Raw genomic sequence first — 16406 nt, 5'->3', positions numbered from 1 at the left:
TTAATAAGTATTTAGGAATGTCCTGCTACGTGAGTCAGCAATTAATTTGGCCAGGAATTAGTGCTGTCTTTTGTAATCTACATTGCAGAAGGAACACACTACCTCCTTTCAGAACTGTACTCTATTTGCACAAAATTGGTATTTTTTTGACCTTAATAAGAAAGGTTTGCGGGAACTAGAGCCCAGCTGGAACCTGCATGGAGCCCCAGGGATCAACTTCAGTGCATGGTGGTGGTGTTGTGTGGGCAGCCTCGACTCTGTACTGAGCTCTATCACCTCATGCTGGCTACTCTGATTTTTGTATTTACCTCAGGAGGCCGAAAGTCACTGACAGACCCTGACTGCCCCAGGGACACAGAGCTCAGAGTGGCTGAAGAGGACACACAGGACCCTGGTGTGTCACCCCAGCCTCTGCAAGTCCTGCAGGCCAGGGAGCAGCCAAGGGCTCCACGCCCTCCTTGCAGAGCTACTGCAGGCAAAGAGAGATTTCCCCCACAGTAATCCCACAGCACATGTGCACCAGTAATGAAATTACACATGCAGTACATGGGAATATTTTATTTTGACTTTACATGCGGTGTTAAAAACCCAAAGAACATATTATTTACACATCCACAATACAAGTTTACAAGATATCTATACATGTTAAAGTACTCTATAGTAATAGAGCAGCTTCATTTAAGGGTTACTTTTTTTATGCCGTACCATTAAAAAAGATACAATCTGCGTTTACCTTTGCACAAATGGATAAAGCATCTTTTATTATTAAATTAACAGAATAAGGACTAGGTTGAATGTTAGAAATTTCAACATAAATACTGAGAGAACTCACATTACCATCTACAAGGCAGCACAATGTTACAGGAGGTTATCAGGGTTCACATACATTTATCTTCCGGGTCACACAAGTCTGTATTAATATTTGTAAAGTGAATTCGGATCAGTTTGTGTCTTCTGACAACTGAACACATTTTAATAGTTATTAATCTGTAGTGTTTTAGTTGCAAGACAGAAGTGTTTAGGAAGAAAGATCATTGATTTTTGGATCCAGAGGTCTCAGGAAATAAATGTCCCTTACAGCCTTACAAGAAAACAAAATGACTACTTCTATCCTTTATTCTTTGTTCTGTAACAGAGATCCAGTTTTTAGTGACTAACCTTTTCTCCCCTTTGAACACAGAATATAAATCTTCACCGTCTCTGAAACCCGTTGCAGCTATTTGTCCCACTAATTCATGAATATTCCTCTGCCATGGTTATTTCTATAGTTATGTTCAATAAACAATGTGGTAGTGTGTAGTTTGCAAGCTAAAATAGCCATCTGTGTTGAACATCAGCTGCAAGTGGATACTGTAAACCCTACTAAATAGCTTACACAACTTTAGCAGGTGTTCCATTACCCTAGAAACCTCATTTGATTTCACATTATAACTGTTTGATCCTTCAGAGAGCTGGAGTGGAATGTTTATCATGGTAAGGTGATTTAATGCTGCTGTCTTCTTGGATTGTAGGCTGCCTTTAGTTACCATTAATTATTCTTGTGTTTTATCTTTTTTTTTTTGGGTGCTGTTGAGAGGTTTTACAACTGGCACTCGGGAGATATGTGCTATAGTGAGAACACTTGACAGATTTAATTTTTTTTTTAGTACTTTTATCATTTGCATGAATAAGGCACAAAATGCACAGATTCAGGTAAACTCACACATAATATTTACAGAATATTGTCATTACCTGCATGACTTTGGAAAAAAACAAACCTTACTTTACACAACAAAAACAAATTGATTGCACTACTGTTGAGTTTTCACAGGCTGCTTCTGCCAGGCCAATTAATGTTTCTCCTTTTTTATTGACAAGAGTCTATCAGCGTGTAGGGCGTTATTAAATGCAACAAAAACGTGACCTTCTCCAGTTACACCGGCATTTGCCAAGTGAACTGACAATTAGCTGCCCTCAGTGAGAAGTACAGGGGCTCAAGTTCACAGTGGCCAGGTATTGGATGGAGGCACTGTGGAAACACAGCAGAACTCCCCCGTTCCAGCCCAAAACACTAGATTTGAAATGCACAGCTCTGAATCAATAGCAGCATAACAGAGTTATGAAGAATTAACCATATCAGCACTCTTTGACTGGGTGGCTCTTTCATCCAGGCGTTCCCCTCGGAAGGCTGTCAGAGATGCGCAGTTCATCCGTAGCTGGCTCCAGCTGAGCCCAGCGGGCTGCAGAAGGCAGAGTCATCTGTTTGTTCAGTCATGCTCAATGTAAACAATTCCATAGCATAGAAGATGCAATGGGAATCTAAGTACATCCTAGTGTGTACAGTACACACACACATCCACACACACGCACAGCTTTATCTGTGGCAAAAACAAAATGCCACATACATGGAGAGAAAAAAATAATGCTACAGTTGGGCCAGAGACTTAATTCCAGCAAATTGATTATTAACCCAGCTATTCATTGAGACATTACCATTTTCTGACATTTGTGCAAGAGGCAAGGTGAATGCATACATAGTAAAATGTTCACATTTAATGGGAATGACCACACTTAATGGCAGTCTAACATGGAACCCATTTTTCAAGTATTTGCTTACTGATTTTTTTCCAACAACTGTTGTTTAGCTATTTAGAACAGTAACGTAGCCCCCACCCCATTGTGCTACATGTCTCCTTAGCTCCAAACAAAAGAAATGTAATGACCAGCACTTTCCTTTGTTTTTTTTGTGTTTGCTTGTAGCAAGTACAGGAAGTCTTGCTACAGCTACAATGTGGCAAGACACAGATGTTGCTCAAGTAAAGACAGCTTCTTTGGCCACTTTGTTCTCCTTAGTAACAAGCAAGTCTCTGCCTTACGTGTCTACCACAACATCATTTCAGAACCTGTACAGGTCAGTGCCACACTCATGTCAGCACAGACATGTCCTAGTAGCTGTATTTGTTCAGTGGTCTGACTGGTGTTGTCTGAGGGACGAATGAGGGTTTTGGTGGCACGTCGGGTTTTAGGGAGGGTGTCCTCTTTATTCCCGTGCGAGGCAGGGTGCCATTGCTCGTGTAGCTGCTTTGCCTGGACAGGGAAGGCTGGAGGTGAACGCTGACAGGCGTCCCTTGCATGTAGTCCATCTTAGTGCCTGCCGTGGGAGCCATGTACCCCCCACGATTAATACTTGGCTGTCTGGATAACAAAACACCATTTGGTGAGTTCAAGTTTTTAGGAAGGGCAGATATTGAGTGCCTCTGTGAAGAATTTTTGTGATAACCCCTCTGCCTTTCCAAAGAGGTCATTGGTACTCCAGGAGTGGTGGGAACATCCACTCGTTTTGTGGGACTGTTTCTCGGCAGAGTCGATGGAGGAGAGTATAAAGACGCCTCCCTGTTGGGAACCTTAGGTGGGATCTCAGACATATTGCCCATTGGATCCAGCATTAAAGTCTGGTGGGCCACTTGAATATCTCCCATAATTGCTTTGGGATTATTAGTAGTTTCATTTAAGTGTTTCAGAAAATCATTCAGGGTGTTCCTGGAATCAACAGATCTCCTGTGGTCTCTTTTGCTGGATGATTTTGTAAGTGGATGATCAATATGTTGCATCTTTTTGTCCGCCTTGTGCGCATTAGAATTTGAGAAAGATGTGTTGTAGTCATGGGTAGCATTGGGAAGAACAATAGCACTGGGAATATGTCCATGACTTAGAGGAGAGTGGGGTGGAGGACTAGAAGGAAAAAACTGAGGGCTTTTTAGGGGAGTTTCCTTTCGTGAAGCGTTGAGGTTACCGTGCACTTTGTCCGACTGACTCTTCATAGCCTGCAGAGTCTTTTGTTGGAGAACTGGAGTAGATTCTGGAGTTGGAAGTGCAGCTAATTCTGGAGGCTGTCCCCTGTGGTCCATCATCATGGACTTGGTATCGCCGTTTGGAGGCAACTCCTTCCTGCTGGTCAGCAGGTTTGTGTACAGTTTGGGTGAATCAATGTTCTGCTGATACTCCTTGACAGGGCTGTCAAACAGCCCATTCAGTTTGGCAAAGCTCCCGCTGGAGTCAGTGCAGGACTGAGCCGATTCTGCATCTTTGTGTATTTTCCTGGATTTCCGCACAAATATATCCCGGTAACAGTAAACGGCCACTCCCGCAATAAAGGCTCCCAGGACAAACGCAGCAAAGACACAAGTGATTAGGACATTCATATGCACCATTTGGTTGGACTCTCCTGATTGTACTTCCCACCTCACACCTGCAAAAGACAGGCAGGATATCATAAATCCACAGGTATTTCATACTGACATATTTCAGAAGATGGCACCCTTACTCATGGAAGTGTCTATTAAGTGTTTTACGTGCTCTGGATGTGGTGTTGGCGTAACTCAGTAGGATCCTGCAATCTACTCCACTGGTGAATGCAGATAATTTTATAAAAATTATAAAATGACTGTGTGTGCACTGACAAGGCTAAATGAAGACTGTCCATTTTCTCTGATAATGAGGAATGCTTGTCGCAGGTTCTCTCCTTATATTATGTTTTGTTTAGCCTGTCCCCAAATTTCCTTTAAGGCTCACAAATAGGGGCCTTATGTTATTAACATTAATGATTTCTGCTGGAAAATTGAGGTTAGAAGGTCCTACTGGGCCAGACAGCAATTAATAACTCATGGATGGATTTCTCTCTCACTTTCCTGCCCAACTCATAAATCAGTATCAAAGGAGAGACAGGATTATGCAAATGTTGTGTAAAAATGTATAACATATATACTGCATTGTTACAGCCACACTAACAGAATACAGTAGAAAACTTGCAAACTACTCCACTCCCAGGCTGCTAGTCCTGGAGTGGCACACCTGCACTCATTATACATGTCCAAGTATGAAGATAGATAATGTGATTCTGTTTTAGAGCACTGATTTTTATTTTTTACCAATAACGAACATAATACTTGCATAACATTATAAAAACAACTTAGGTTAAATTATTAGAGAATGTTAAAACTTTTAGCTTAGACCAAGAAATTGAATATTTGATTAATTTTTTTTATTTGGGTATTAACAAGCTCCCTTTGATTTTTTTTTTTTTAGATTTTTTAAAGCAACCACAGACATCTTGCAGCTAAGACAATGTTAGTTTTTAATGAAAGTAATTTTGTTGCTATCCCAAGAGATGTTAAAATGAAAGAGCAAGAGGGAAGGAACAGAGTCACTTTTTGTTAGAGGCAAGGCCTTTGAATATTGTTAATGTTCAGGGTTACAGGTTTTAATGGCACTGTGCAGAAGCAGAAGGAAAACATGAATAAAGTTCACTAATAGCTATGACACAAAATGTGATTCAGAACCAAGAGCAGATGATTATAAAAACTTAAAGCAAAACAGAAAATAACTGCAACAAATTAAAATGACAAATGCACGGCCATAATGGCTGATAGGAAACCTGATATGTTTTGTGAATGGTAATAAAACAGAAATGGTTTTTGGCTGGTGAGATTTTTTCAGTAAGTACAGAATTGTGCAAACATGTCTGTCACCTTGTTGTGCTGTGCACTGGGAGAGACCTGTGTTAAATTTTGGTTAGGGGATTGGAAGCTTCTCAATCCTGTGGTTGACTGCAGTAGTCCTATTGAATTAAAGTCTCAGTTTCCATAAGAACCTAATCAAAGGCTCACTTAGCTGGAGGAATGGCTAAAGAAAGATGAACTACAGGCAGATTAGGTTTCTTGTGTTCAGCTTAAAACCTCTGGATGTCTCAGTATGTACTGAGATCATCTCTAAACTGATGCTCATATCCAGAGGATAAAAATTCAGCAGTTTCCTACTCTGACTCTTGTTCAGGACCACGTTCCAGGCACGCAGAGGTTGGGATATGCCCCATTTAACAAACAGATGTCTCATGGAGCTCTGCTTTGTGTTCTGTTTTGCCACCACCCCCAACCCAAATGAAAAAAACCCAAAACATAAGCAACCATTCATGAGGACTAACAGTCTAAGCCAGTGTTTAAGTTACTGCTTAAACAGTTTAAGATTGAAAACAATAAACGGAGGTGCAGAAGGTAATTTTTTAATGTATCCAGAACTGCCATTGATTTCAAAGGGAGTTTTGGACCACTCTAGGATTAAAAAAACTAAGCTTACAATCTGTGTTTCCCATTATAAGCTCTAAGCAGCACTTGTCCATGGGATAAGTAGGTATGAAAAACATGATTGCACCGTCTGCATATTCACAGGAAATGGGTGTAAAATAGAGCCCAACAATCATAGCTCTTACATTTAACTTAAGCCTTAGACAATGTTGAGACTATCAGGTTTCCATTCAGCTGCAATGTATTCCCTGGTAAGGCCTTACCCTTTGGGACACCTGATAATGGATCAGAATAATCAGAAGTGTTTGGGTCATCTTGAACTACAAATTTCCGAGAGCCAGTCACTTTAGGTTTCCAGGAACCAATCACTTTGGGTGATATAACTGGGATACTTGCCATTGTGGTAATGGAAGCTGAAGAGAACTCCATGTCTGTGGTGGCAAACAGATTTTTATTAATGTGTTTCATGGCACATCTAAGCTATAGCTGGACACAGTATTTTATGGGAGTTACATGTCAGAGCAAAATGTGACCCCCCCCTACACTCTGCAGAAGTACAGATGGCTGATTAAAATCAATTACTTCAAAACTGGAAGTATGAAAATAGTACATTTACACTTCAACAGCTGCTAGCCAAAAAGCCAGAGAAGTCAACTGTGAAAGCAGTGCAAAAGTTAAAGCAAGCAACTGTGGGGGTGAAAAGAACAACTTAGTCTACTTAATTGCTATATTCCTCACTGGAGACAACATACTTGGCTGCCTTTTAAACATCAAAAAAAAAAAGAAGTTACTTGGAACGATGCACACTCATGACAGGTTATGCCTGAGAAACCAGATCAGCTCCATTACTGCTATTATGGTATACCAGGAACTGCTGAATGAGCCATTTCTGCAGGTAGGGATAAAAGGAATGTTTTTAACCCCTATTTTGTAATGGTTCCTAAGGAACAATCCTGCAGAGATTCTGGCTCCTCTGTAATATGTTTGCTGAACAGACCCACCACAGCCTACGTGAAAATGCACAGAAGAGGAAACTCATAAAATTGGGTTTACAGTCCAGTCTCATTTGCACCCTTGAGTATTTTGTGTTCACTGTCCCAGTTGGTTTAGGCAGGAAAGTCTATGGCTTGAGATCAGACTTGAGAAATGTACTTCAAAAGCACACTCATTCAGGACTTAAAAATAAGGTTCAATTGTATCTGTGTCATAAAATACCACTTTGAAAATTCAGTTGATAAGCACTCATAAAGCCAGGCAGCATTTCTGTGTGACAGTTTTGTTTTGTTTTGTTTCCTTAAGTGAGTCTCTAACTTGCATTGTGGGTAAATAGATCTGGAAAATATTTATCTCAAACGTTACTTCTTGTCAAGTTACAGAAGTGAAAATGTCAGAAATCAAACCACCAATAATGTGCTTGTGGCACTCTTACAAATTTAACATACAAATAGATTATTGTCCTATTTGTCAGTCAGAAATGTGCCCTTGGTTTGAAAGCAAAGGCCCAAGTTCCAAAAGCAAAGACTGGAAAGTAAGGCCTGAGTCTTGCTCCTGTTGAAGTCAACACAGGTTCTGCTCTTGAGTTCAACAGAGGAGCACTGGGTGTCCCTGAACACCAGGGGCTGGTCGTGAACACCTTATCAGAAAAATCACAGGAGGAGAAAAGGATGCAAAAGTCCATCTGACAACAACGCACAACATTTTTTTGCAGCCACTTTTGTCTACACAATTTCTCATTCAGCTACATAGTTTGTGATGTTAAATTTTTTTCCATTAGCATAAGCTACTTAAAGCATTTCAAAAATAAAGAAATACACATTTTAGAAAATGTGTATTTGTGCAAAAAGCTTGCTGGGAAAGAAGGAAAAGAGAAAAGGAGAGGTAAGGAGGAAGATGATGAAGTTCTGCCATTCATCTACTAGAGATGACCAAGAGGGGCATTCACAAACGCATGGCTGGGGATCAAGAGTAAAGCTTAGTGGACTTCGTGCAGTGAAGATGTCATCTATGTTAATCAGGCTCTTTAATAAAAGATGTCTCAATAAATAATGAGCTGTTAACATGCGGCTACACAGGGTGAAGTGCTGAGTGAGAAGAGTCTGACTATCTTTACCATCAGTGGGAACATGTAAAAGCACAAAAATGGAGGATTGCCAACTGTGCAAAAGGAAGGAAAAAAGGGCTGAAAATGCTGAACTGAAGGAAAGTAAAGGTCATTAATTCAAAAAAATTAAAAAAAACTAACCAGATGTTGGGTCGCCAAATATTTTGTAATCTGGTGTAGCTGTAGTAGGCAAAATTTCTAAAAGAATTAAAGGAACAAGTAATCAGTAAAAAGTAACAAAAAGAAAGCAAAAGATCTCAAACCTGAGTAATGGAAAATAAAAACTAAAATATCACTGGTTACAAAAAATAAATTCTTCAATACTTTGCTGTAGACCCCAAATAGCTGTAAACTGGTGAAGGAAAGAGAAAAACACTGCCACCCAGGACTAAAAAGCTCAGCTTTGTGAACATTCACAGTAACACCAGGTGATGTGTTCATCATGTTACTGAAAAGCTCATCAGAAATTTAACATCCACAGTGAGGTGTGGCCACAGACTATGGTGAGACATTCCACAGGAGCAGCAGTGACTGTGCCTTACCATGGCAGTCCCCAAGCTGTGCCGTGTTGCCGTATTCGACATCTTGGACGTATCCTCCAGTGCTGTGGTTGTATGAAACAAACAAAGAGAACCTGCAATTAACAGTATTAGTAAGGATACAAATGGAGATTTTTTTTTTTCCTGGAAGCAGCAGATGAAAACATACACAACAGCCAGTGTATGGCCCAAAGGATTGTACAAAATGTACAGGATAGTCCGGCTTTAAAACTATCTCTGTGTGCTTATGCCAGGAAACAGAAGAAAAACAATCCCATTTTTTAACAACTACATCATGTCTTCTCCACTGGGCATGCTCTTGGGTTTAGATACAACCATCCAATTATACCAGTTAAAGTTTGCACTGGCCTGCTACAAAGGCCTCCTTTTAAGATACAGCTGCTAGTGCACCATACATTACAGACTTGATTTGTGCAAAATGCCTTTGGTATGCATATATAACACCCCAGCTCCACTGCGGAGGCACAGCCTTGCTCTTCCCACTGTGAATCCTGTGCTTTCATATTTGCAATTGCCTGTGCCCTGACCACGAGCACGCCTGGGAGGGGATACTGTGTCCTGTCCTCTTGGAGCTGCTCAGGTTTGCATGCTGCAATTTCTTGCCTTCCTGCTTCCAACTGCTCTTCCTACAGGTCTGCCTGTCCTCCTACACATCTAAAACTCCCACTGAATGCAAGTCTTTACCCAGAGATTCCAGAATTAGGCCAGACTTAGCATTCAGTTCTCTTACAGATACAATCCACTGGGAAAAAAATCTTTAAAAAACCAGAGATTTAGTAACTGTGTGCAAGGGAAGAGCACAGGGCATGAGCTCGTGTAAAGTATATTTAGAGATGCTGGGCTAACTTGAGAAGGAGTACTTACAGCATGCCTGGTGTCACTCTTCCACACGCCTCATGGTCTAACCAGCCACAGTACGGGTCCCGTGAAGCAATACATGCCCTTGCAAGAGAAAAACCCCGAAAATCATGCATTTTTTACTTCCTTCTAAAGAAATGTTGGCGCCCTTGCTTTAGGGGGGGGTCAGGAAGGGAGCCATACTTTTTACATGACCCGTGACGCTCACACCGACTCAAGGGAATTCTAACGACGCAGCTGGAGAATGCCACGAACAGAGCATGGTGGTCTCTGTCCAGCTGGAGGGAAATGACTCTTCTGTCCTCCTCGCTTTCTGCATTACACCTGGTCAGCAAAAACAAGGGCAGGCCACTGCTTTAGTGACTGTAGTACTTTGTGCAGTAAACATTTTATTTATTGTCTGTGTAGCTACTGAACAGAAACTTCTCACATACATAAATGTAACCTATGACTCTGTGCTGAATCATTGCTAAACAAACCTCTGAGTTATCAAATGCTGGCTTCTGGCTCCTGCTAACAGCTAGGTGAGACGTTTGCTGAACTATGTAGGAAAAAAAAATCCAAATCCATTTTCTTTGTTCTCTCAGTTAGCATAAGTATCATGAGAGAGCAGAAGAGGAGTCCTGTATTGGATGGCTCTAGAGTTAAATTGGAATGTTTCCACTCCCAAATTCTTTGTGCCAAAAAATAAACAATTTTAAAATGATCAGATATAGGTTATACACCATCAGCCACTCTTGAGCAACCCTCAAGATAAGCACAGATAATTTCTTTTTAACATCACCAAAGACTTCTGACGTTTCAGAAGTATTTGCGGGAGAGTTAGACCATGTCACTGACGTCACTGGAGTGGAATTAGATTGTTCATTCAACCCATGCAAAATGGCAAGTGACCAAATACTTTCAGGTTATTCAACATGAGGAACATGATGAAATGACAAACAAGTGGTGATGTTGGTGATAATGAGCTAGTTTACCATAATCTTTTTTAGCTGGGTTCCAAGGACTAGATGAAGAGCTTACATGTTCTGGTAATACTTACTTTGCATGATTATATGCTTCAATCTCTTCCAGTAATATGCTGTCATTCAAAGAAAAAGGCCTGGTCTTTGCCAAGATTTTAAGTACTACTCCTGCTTCAGAGCCAACAAATATGACTGTGTAGTTCTGGTAGGGTCCAGCAGCGTGGTCTACAGCAATTGCTGTCAATCTGTATCTAGCAAGACCAGAAGGCACATCATTAACAGCAAGTTGTCTTGTTTTCCTTTTCACAGGTGTTACTTTTGAACTGTCATACCTGACACGTGTTTTGGTAAACCAGGGCTCCTCAGTGACTGAGGGAACAGCTGAGTCCATCAATGGATGAGATTTGATGAAGGAGAGCGTTTCGTCTGGGAAATCAATGGAGGTTTTGTAAGCCTCTGCTAGGCCATGTTTTGCACAGCAGCCAGGTCTGAAATGAGAACAATATTGTTTTCCTCTTGATATTTTAGTTAATGAGAGAAGGCAGACAGTTAATGAGCATCCTTATGGCTGAAGCATCAAGCTCTGCTTTGGGTTTTACCCAGCAAGGCACTCAGAGTGCAGCTGATTTAAGGTAGCTCTTTACAGGGACAATGTTATGACATCGTAAGAACCTTTTACCTTGGCTTTGGTACTTTGTCTTCAGGTACAGCTGTCCAAACAGAGTCAGGAGTCTTTTGTTCTTTAAATCTCCCTTTGAAGACTTTCTCAATGTCATCCATGCTGAAAGCACACACTGCTGAACCAGGGATGCTGTAAAATTCGAAAAATGGTTTCAAGAACTCAGATTACAATGGCACCAATCTCAATGTAAGAGAGAACCCAAGATCTGCCTTTGATGAAAGGTTGCTCATCTCTTACCTGTTGAGCTGTGTGGTGAATACACCCACAACAGTGGGCACTCCATTGATTTCTATGATGTCTGTGATAGACTGCAGAACATCAAAGTAGAAGAATGAATCCCCAGGAACTGAGCAGTTGAGCCGAGCTTTCAGAAATGATGTCCAGTGCTTCTCCAGGACCCTTTGGGAGCCCCCCATGTCATTTTTACAGATGCGTGCCACACGGGAATACACAGCCTGTGAAAGGAAAAAAGAAGGAAAAAGGGAGAGAGGCTTGAGAGATGCAAGGGAAACAGTGGTTGTTTGTGAGTTCTTAATAAAACACCAAGATAATGTTGTTAACAGGAAGCTGCCATTTATCTGCACAGAGAAGATGAAAGCAAATGCTGTTCAGCTCGTAGTACACAGGCATCTTAATGTATCACCAAGCAAATGCATCTCCACAGTTTGCTCCCACCCTTTTCACCTTCAAAATCATATTGTTAGTGAGATTTAAAGACTTTAATTAACCATGTGTAAGAGATTTAATAATTGATTGTAGAATATCCTTCCATGGTGAGGCATGAGTATTCTACTCTGTACTGGCATGACTGAATTATTCAATATCCAGGGACATTAGAGAAACTTCTTTGAAGCTCTCCTTTTGTGTTGTTTTCTTTTGTTTCTTTAATAAGCATGAAAACACCCTCAGCTTTTCCAGTACTTGGCACAAGAGTTAAGGCAACAGCAGCACTAAGGCAACAGCACATTGAAAGACACCTGTAGCGAGCTCACTAACAGTGAGAACAGAAACAGCTTTTTGGTTGAAGAATGCATTGCTCTACTTCTTTTTTTCTCCCCTCCCTGTAAATTATAACCATGGTAAAACTGTGCAAGCTTTGTCCTAGTTCCTCCTTCATATTATGAACTGTGCTGGTTCCTGATGCTGTTTTAGGATGAGCTCCTTCTGCTGTGACTCAACGCTCACGGTGCCGATACTGACCTTGCCTAAAGTGTTGTGCTCTACAGCAATTTCTCGGAAGAAGAAATAAACATAGTTCCCATATTCTATGGCATGGAGGAAGTGTGGCTCTGTAAGAAAGAGCAAGGAGAAGTTACTTCAAAGAACTGCTCAATGGGCACACGACAGTGACACTGTGAGACTTGGCAGCTCCTGCCCAGGTCCACACCAGCCAAGGTGAGCTCCAGTCTTCCAGGTACTTCAGGATGTCCATATACAGGTGCACTGGAGTTTAAATGAACTTGAAGTCTTTAGCATTGGCTAATGGACTGTAACAAGGCCCCACAGAAATTGTATTACAACTGAAGTATTTTGTTACTACAAATTCATTTGTTGAAGGATTTAACAAAAATTTTGTCTGGTTTTTTTTCATTATGCACCTTTTTAAAATTCTGAAAGCCTCATACATGCTGACGTTGTAGCATATGTGTAAACCAGGCTGACTGTGTATAACCTGACCTTCTGTGCCACTAAAATTACATTTGCCATGTGGATGGGAAAACACACCCCAAATTACCTTTTATCCATTTGGAGTCATACTTTATTGTTCTTAAGGCAGATCCATCCCCCATGCTGCGATAAATAACAGCATCACTTGCCAGGAAATCTGCTACTGTTGCCGAATACAATTTTCCATCTAAAATGGAAGTTGAAAACATGGTATTAAGAGGCCTTTAGTAGTCTAGAGAATTCTGACTAGCCTGTATTTTTCCCCATTTCTTTACTGTCACACTTCCCCAGACTGCTGTAACCTATTTATTAACAGGTCAGCTTCTAATCCTTTGTAGGCCCTTAAAAAAATTTAAGAGCAGGGGCACCATGACACCTTTAACTTTCCTGTGCTTGCTTTAAAAGCTCTCTGTCTCCTTTGGTGTCATTAATCATTTAGACTCATTACAAGTAAAAGTTCTTACCAGCAAAGAGGGCGACATTGGTTTGTCTGGCATCAAATGGGCATCTTGCCAAACCACTAATTTCCTCCCCATCATACTCTAATGTATTCAACTAGAGAAGAAAAAGAAATGGGTGATAGTGTCATTTCTATTTTGTGCACTGGCACAAAAGCAAAACATTGTCTTTCCACAAAACTTAATTCAGCACATTGGCTTCTGTCTGTTTTTATTTCACCTTGAAGCACTCTCCAGGCACACTGGATGTATTGGCTATGGCATAACCAGTGCAAGCAAAACCAGTAAGAGATTAATGAAATCTTCAGTACTCTTACCCGATAGTATCTGCACATAGGGTTAAATGCATTTGTTCCACAGACAAACACCATCTCATCATTTCTTGGAACAAAGACTTTAATGAAGTTATGGCATTCATCCTGAAAAGAGAGTAAGATGTATTAATCACAAACTCCATGTATGTAATAAATACTAGTGTCATTTTTCTATAATGTGCTAAACTTACTTTGTGTTTGCCTTTCATAGCACAGTTCTCTCTGTCCTGCTGCTTTGATCTCCATGTTAATTTCTGTTAAAGTAGACCAGAAAGGAACATTTGAATTCTTTGCCACAGCAAATTCTTAAAACAACCCATTAAAACGAAAGAAAACACCTCTCCCTTTCCAGCAGGCATCTACTCACCTTGCTTGGGATAACTTCTGATTTTGGAACTTCATTTAAGTTTACAGTGTAAACCTGGTCCCTGTTTGCAGAGTAAAAAGACAGCAGTAAATTAATTAATTCTGTGCCTCTTTATTTGATAAGCTAAATCCATTTTCAGAATGTTATGTTAGACCAGCAACTTCTACGAAATAGAAGTATACATTTAATACATTTAATGTAAATGGAAGAAGGTTGTTCATGTGTAACATGGGCTGGCTTTGATTTTTATTGCTGTGGTCCTGAGATAGCACCTGCAGTGTCCAGCTGTCCATCCCTGTCTGCCCATTCTGCCGAGGACTAACCCGGGCTGTAAATATGTAAGTGTGTTATCATCACTTCCTACAGCCCTGACGTGTCAGTCCAAGTTTAAAATGATCAGGAGAGGTTTTTATCAGGCAGGGCAGTAATATAAAAGAGGGAAAAGAGCATTTGATCATTGGTTTAAGCTTAACTACAGTAACTGCAGCCTTCAAATCCAATTTTCATGCACTGGCCATAGATACGGTATATTTCTCTGGGAAATTCTGCCCCAATTCTAATTTTTATCATATTCTGCACATTTTTCTAAATGAATTTTATACATAAATGCAAAACCAGAAGAGAAAAGAATTTTAATCTAATGAACTGAGTGAAGGAAAATTACCTGCCAGTGATATAAAGTGTGTCTCGAATTTTCAACATTAGTTGGAAGTCCAGTCTGTGCTGAGATTCATTGCCTGAAGGGCGTCCTCTAAATACTGGATATTGCCTTGAATCTGCAAGTAAAAATGGGCTACACCATCACTCAGGATTATAGAGCTAAAGAATCAATATATGGCATTGATTAGCTGTATATACTAGGTGTAGAAGGGTTTAAACTAAATTCCTTGAGTAATGTCTTGAATATAAATGAGGAAAAGATGGCTAATGTCAGCAAATGTTCTTTTTCCTGAAATTATTGCTGTATTTCTGATTGCTTTTTTAAGAAAATGATTAAGTGTTCTATTAAAGATACAAAGCCAGTAAACACATTTCAATTTGAAAGGAATCAGATTTTTTTTTAATTTCCCATGGTGGGGAGCAAGGAAAAAAAAAAATAAAATCAACACTAGAACTTTTTCCCTGATGTTTATCAGCACTTTATGCAGATTACTTACAGTGGTAGTCCACGACATTGATGGGGTCCTCGTCTTCGGGGAAGCTGACGGCCCGGCAGGGGGACAGGTTCAGCAGTGTCACCAAGGCACAGAGCACGGGGAGCCTCATGGCTGGGGACAGGTGACAGCACTGCTCAACTACCTGTGGACAGGACAGGGACACAGCGGTGAGGCTGTGGCAGCATGGGACACTGGGGGAAACTGCTGTGTGACACAGCCCTGCTCGAAGCTGCTCTGAACCATTGATGGTTGCTAATTCTTAGCTGGATTCACAGGCATTTCCGAAGAAATGACGACTGTCAGCCCATTTAATTCACAGAATCGGAAACAGAACATACAGGCTGCTGACCTGGCAAGAAATATTGTCAAACTTGGGATTAGAATTTTAATTAAACTGCAATCTCTTTCCATCCCCTCAATCACCAAATGTCATCCAACACACACCCTTTTCCCATAAAGTACCTAAATCTCATCCACAAAACATCATGACACACACAATCTGTCTGAACATCCATGCTGTGATTTAATGTCATTGCTTGTTTCCAGGCTGTGCCATCTCAGTGCTCAGTTCAACGTGCCCATTGTCACAGACCTGATGCCCAGGAGCAGGCACCTGATGCTCTGCCTTGTGCAGTGACTTACACATGTGCAAAGTAAATGCATAATGCTGCCCCTGCAGTGTGACAGCGTTGTCACACACTTCCCAAGGGTGGCAAGAGACTCAAATGGGGATGCAGTGCTGAACCACCTTCCCAAGATGCCACTTTCCCCCTCATTCTATCTCCTACTGCCAAAGGCTTCAGAGGCTTTCACCTGGGGGTTGTGTGTGTGTGCTCTGCAGATCAGACAGCACAGATCATGACAACACCACAACGTTAGACAACAAAGCTTTTAAGAGGGGAAGGGAAACATAACTTCTTCAATTAAACCACAGGGATATTTCAGTGAGCAGAATGTAACTACTCAAGTTGCAATTTGGGTAGGATGCAAGAAAACACATCTCAAAGTGAAATGTGATCCTTAATGACTGCAAGTGGACTGGGCAGGAGTCATATTTCTCATTAGAAACCTGGCAAATGTAGTATTATTCCCTCCTCCAACCTTTTGGAGGCATTCATTCAGCCCCGACTCACAGGTCAGAGCTCTGAGTCATCAGCTCAGTGCCTTGCAGTTGCTGAAATTGGTTATTAAATGCTTTGTCTAAACAGAAAAAAAAA

At 40.9% G+C, this 16406-nt stretch overlaps 1 protein-coding gene across 10 annotated transcripts in view; it reads right to left on the bottom strand.

The window, feature by feature from the left end:
* Positions 1–211: 211 nt before the first annotated feature.
* The window catches only part of SEMA6D (semaphorin 6D), a 209300-nt gene continuing 193105 nt past the window's right edge, over positions 212–16406 (bottom strand). For 5 of the 10 annotated variants that reach the window (XM_030955304.1, XM_030955305.1, XM_030955301.1 and 2 more), the window contains 18 exons: positions 15190–15331; positions 14697–14808; positions 14033–14093; positions 13857–13919; positions 13669–13770; positions 13358–13448; positions 12961–13080; positions 12426–12514; positions 11463–11680; positions 11223–11354; positions 10876–11031; positions 10621–10794; positions 9762–9902; positions 9585–9662; positions 8703–8794; positions 8302–8358; positions 6323–6490; positions 212–4228 (listed from right to left, as the gene is read on the bottom strand). In XM_030955304.1, the coding sequence (XP_030811164.1) occupies positions 2925–4228; positions 6323–6490; positions 8302–8358; positions 8703–8794; positions 9585–9662; positions 9762–9902; positions 10621–10794; positions 10876–11031; positions 11223–11354; positions 11463–11680; positions 12426–12514; positions 12961–13080; positions 13358–13448; positions 13669–13770; positions 13857–13919; positions 14033–14093; positions 14697–14808; positions 15190–15298 (3267 nt within the window). In that variant the 5' untranslated portion in view covers positions 15299–15331 and the 3' untranslated portion in view covers positions 212–2924. The remainder of the gene's footprint in view (positions 4229–6322; positions 6491–8301; positions 8359–8702; positions 8795–9584; positions 9663–9761; positions 9903–10620; positions 10795–10875; positions 11032–11222; positions 11355–11462; positions 11681–12425; positions 12515–12960; positions 13081–13357; positions 13449–13668; positions 13771–13856; positions 13920–14032; positions 14094–14696; positions 14809–15189; positions 15332–16406) is intronic. The other 5 variants (XM_030955302.1, XM_030955307.1, XM_030955308.1 and 2 more) reach the window with 5 other exon arrangements.

The sequence above is a fragment of the Camarhynchus parvulus genome, chromosome 10 (genome assembly GCF_901933205.1).
Source record: "Camarhynchus parvulus chromosome 10, STF_HiC, whole genome shotgun sequence".
Lineage (NCBI taxonomy): Eukaryota > Metazoa > Chordata > Aves > Passeriformes > Thraupidae > Camarhynchus > Camarhynchus parvulus.
The sequence above is the reverse complement of the archived record's forward strand: the minus strand, read 5'-3'. Positions and strand labels throughout refer to the sequence as shown.